The sequence below is a fragment of the Ranitomeya imitator genome, chromosome 4 (genome assembly GCF_032444005.1).
Source record: "Ranitomeya imitator isolate aRanImi1 chromosome 4, aRanImi1.pri, whole genome shotgun sequence".
Lineage (NCBI taxonomy): Eukaryota > Metazoa > Chordata > Amphibia > Anura > Dendrobatidae > Ranitomeya > Ranitomeya imitator.
In genome coordinates, this window is record NC_091285.1 from 710,007,051 (window position 1) to 710,010,835 (window position 3,785).

The 3,785-nt window shown below is 40.4% G+C and overlaps 1 protein-coding gene across 1 annotated transcript; it reads left to right on the plus strand.

The window, feature by feature from the left end:
* Positions 1 to 2,618: 2,618 nt before the first annotated feature.
* Positions 2,619 to 3,579, plus strand: LOC138674865 (olfactory receptor 11L1-like). The gene has a single exon (XM_069762685.1). The coding sequence runs from the start codon at positions 2,650 to 2,652 to the stop codon at positions 3,577 to 3,579; it is 930 nt and encodes a 309-aa protein (XP_069618786.1). The 5' UTR covers positions 2,619 to 2,649.
* The last annotated feature ends 206 nt before the right edge of the window (positions 3,580 to 3,785 follow it).

Sequence of the window (3,785 nt, forward strand, 5' to 3'; positions counted from 1 at the left end):
AGTATTTGGTCAGAAACAAAATTTCATCTCAATACTTTGTAATATATCCTTTGTTGGCAATGACAGAGGTCAAACGTTTTCTGTAAGTCTTCACAAGGTTGCCACACACTGTTGTTGGTATGTTGGCCCATTCCTCCATGCAGATCTCCTGTAGAGCAGTGATGTTTTTGGCTTTTCGCTTGGCAACACGGACTTTCAACTCCCTCCAAAGGTTTTCTATAGGGTTGAGATCTGGAGACTGGCTAGGCCACTCAAGGACCTTGAAATGCTTCTTACGAAGCCACTCCTTCGTTGCCCTGGCGGTGTGCTTTGGATCATTGTCATGTTGAAAGACCCAGCCACGTTTCATCTTCAATGCCCTTGCTGATGGAAGGAGGTTTGCACTCAAAATCTCACGATACATGGCCCCATTCATTCTTTCATGTACCCGGATCAGTCATCCTGGCCCCTTTGCAGAGAAACAGCCCCAAAGCATGATGTTTCCACCACCATGCTTTACAGTAGGTATGGTGTTTGATGGATGCAACTCAGTATTCTTTTTCCTCCAAACACGACAAGTTGTGTTTCTACCAAACAGTTCCAGTTTGGTTTCATCAGACCATAGGACATTCTCCCAAAACTCCTCTGGATCATCCAAATGCTCTCTAGCAAACTTCAGACGGGCCCGGACATGTACTGGCTTAAGCAGTGGGACACGTCTGGCACTGCAGGATCTGAGTCCATGGTGGCGTAGTGTGTTACTTATGGTAGGCCTTGTTACATTGGTCCCAGCTCTCTGCAGTTCATTCACTAGGTCCCCCCGCGTGGTTCTGGGATTTTTGCTCACCGTTCTTGTGATCATTCTGACCCCACGGGGTGGGATTTTGCATGGAGCCCCAGATCGAGGGAGATAATCAGTGGTCTTGTATGTCTCCCATTTTCTAATTATTGCTCCCACTGTTGATTTCTTCACTCCAAGCTGGTTGGCTATTGCAGATTCAGTCCTCCCAGCCTGGTGCAGGGCTACAATTTTGTTTCTGGTGTCCTTTGACAGCTCTTTGGTCTTCACCATAGTGGAGTTTGGAGTCAGACTGTTTGAGGGTGTGCACAGGTGTCTTTTTATACTGATAACAAGTTTAAACAGGTGCCATTACTACAGGTAATGAGTGGAGGAAAGAGGAGACTCTTAAAGAAGAAATTACAGGTCTGTGAGAGCCAGAAATCTTGATTGTTTGTTTCTGACCAAATACTTATTTTCCACCATAATATGCAAAAAAAATGATAAAAAAACAGACAATGTGATTTTCTGGATTTTTTTTTCTCAGTTTGTCTCCCATAGTTGAGGTCTACCTATGATGTAAATTACAGACGCCTCTCATCTTTTTAAGTGGTGGAACTTGCACTATTGCTGACTGACTAAATACTTTTTTGCCCCACTGTATCTCTGTGATTTAATTGCATAAAAATTCAAAGTTGGAAAATTGCAAAATTTTCAACATTTTCACCAAATTTCTATTTTTTTCACAAATAAACGCAGGTAATATCAAAGAAATTTTAACACTTTCATGAAGTACAATATGTCATGAGAAAACATTGTCAGAATCACTGGGATCCGTTGAAGCGTTTCAGAGTTATAACCTCACAAAGGGACAGTGGTCAGAATTGTAAAAATTGGCCCGGTCCATAACGTGCAAACCACCCTTGGGGGTAAAGGGGTTAATAGAGTAAGAATATTTATACATAAAGATTTATGAATTAATTATTATTGTGTCAACTAATTGTACTTACTAATGATAACTAATAACTAGTGTTGAGCGATACCATCCGATATTTGAAAGTATCGGTATCGGATGGTATCGGCCGATATCCGAAAAATATCGGATATCGCCGATACCGATATCCGATACCAATACAAGTCAATGGGACACAAATATCGGAAGGTATCCTCTATGGTTCCCAGGGTCTGAAGGAGAGGCGATTGCAGCGGTGACAACCAGGGCCCGTCGAAGGGTAAGTATATCAATATTTTTTATTTTTATTCTTTATTTTACACATTAATATGGATCCCAGGGCCTGAAGGAGAGTTTCCTCTCCTTCAGACCCTGGAACCATAGAAGATACCTTCCGATATTTGTGTCCCATTGACTTGTATTGGTATCGGATATCGGTATCGGCGATATCCGATATTTTTCAGATATCGGCCAATACCATCCGATTCCGATACTTTCAAATAATGGAACGGTATCGCTCAACACTACTAATAACACATTAGAATTATAATATAAAAGAGGCAAGGATTTTATCTAATATCTGGAAACATTTCCTAATTCTTTTAAGTTTTCTAAATCTTTATAAGCAATATTAAAAAAAAAACCTGTGACTGTTCCCACCAGGGGCCATTAGTCAGGTCTCCCCGGCTTTGTCTCGGCATGCTTGTAAGATTTCCTCTATAAATGGGAGGCATAATAATAATCTGATGTCGGTGTATTCTCAGACAAGAAGAAATGTTTTTGCTGTGCTACACAAAGAAGAATCAAGATCTTCATCCCTTCATCATTTTCTTTACTATGCAAAATGAAGCCGTATTCATTTCCTGCGTAATGAGATAAACATTTGATTCATTTCTCTTTTAGTTTCTTAACTTTGTTAGAAACATTCATCGTCCACAATATGCAGCCCAGCAATTCCAACAGAGTGACTGATATTGTGCTCTTAGGATTCCAGAATTTACAAGGTTTTAGGATTTCTTTCTTTCTTCTCCTCCTGATCATCTACTGTGTGACTATATGTGGAAACCTCCTGATCATTCTGGTGGTGTCCTCCAGCCGATCGCTCCACTCTCCCATGTACTTCTTCCTCACACAACTCTCCTTCTCCGATATTCTTCTCTCCACCACCATCGTACCCATCATGCTCCACATTGTGCTGTATGAAGGAAGTTCTGTGTCCTTTATTGGGTGTTTGATACAATTTTATTTCTTTTTAGCCTCAGAAACTTTGGAAACTCTTCTCCTGACCTTGATGTCCTATGACCGGTATCAGGCCATCTGTCACCCTCTACATTACACCTCAGTGATGACTCTCACATTTTGTTTAAAAGCCGTTCTCTTGTGTTGGGTGATGATGATTGCTGTTATATTGGCTTTTTTCATAGCCATGAGTTATTTGTGGTTCTGTGGACCAAACGTCATTGACCATTTCTTCTGCGATTTAGATCCAATACTTGAACTTTCCTGCTCAGACACCTTCTTCATGAAAATAGAAGACATGATATTGGCGGTACCATTAGGTCTTTGCCCCTTTACTGTCATTATAATTTCTTATGCCTATATTATCATCACCATACTGAAGATCCCCTCTGAAACCGGACGAAAGAAGACCTTCTCCACCTGTAGCTCTCACCTGGTTGTGGTGTCCTTATATTACGGGTCACTTTTTATTATCTATTTATTTCCAAATACTGGAAATATAAAGAAATTATTTTCCATGCTCTACACAGTTATAACCCCGCTCCTCAATCCTATAATTTACAGTTTGAGTAATAGAGATGTTAAGCAGGAATTTAAAAAGCTCAAGAGCAAAATGTCATCTGCTCTGTAAATTATATGATTTATTGATTTTTATACCTTATCTAGCAGTAAGCTTTTCCCCCCTTACAGGTGGAGTAGGGGTTGATGAAGGGATTAGAGATATGGGGGGCTCTGATCAGCTCATATAATTTAGACTGCATGCCATCAGGTATTGTGTGCATCTGTGTGTATGACTATCATACACCCCTAAACATTCTGTCTGATCCTCTCACCAAT

Excerpts from the sequence above, each read along its gene's own strand:
- LOC138674865 (XM_069762685.1), top strand. The coding sequence starts at position 2,650 with ATGCAGCCCAGCAATTCCAACAGAGTGACTGATATTGTGCTCTTAGGA.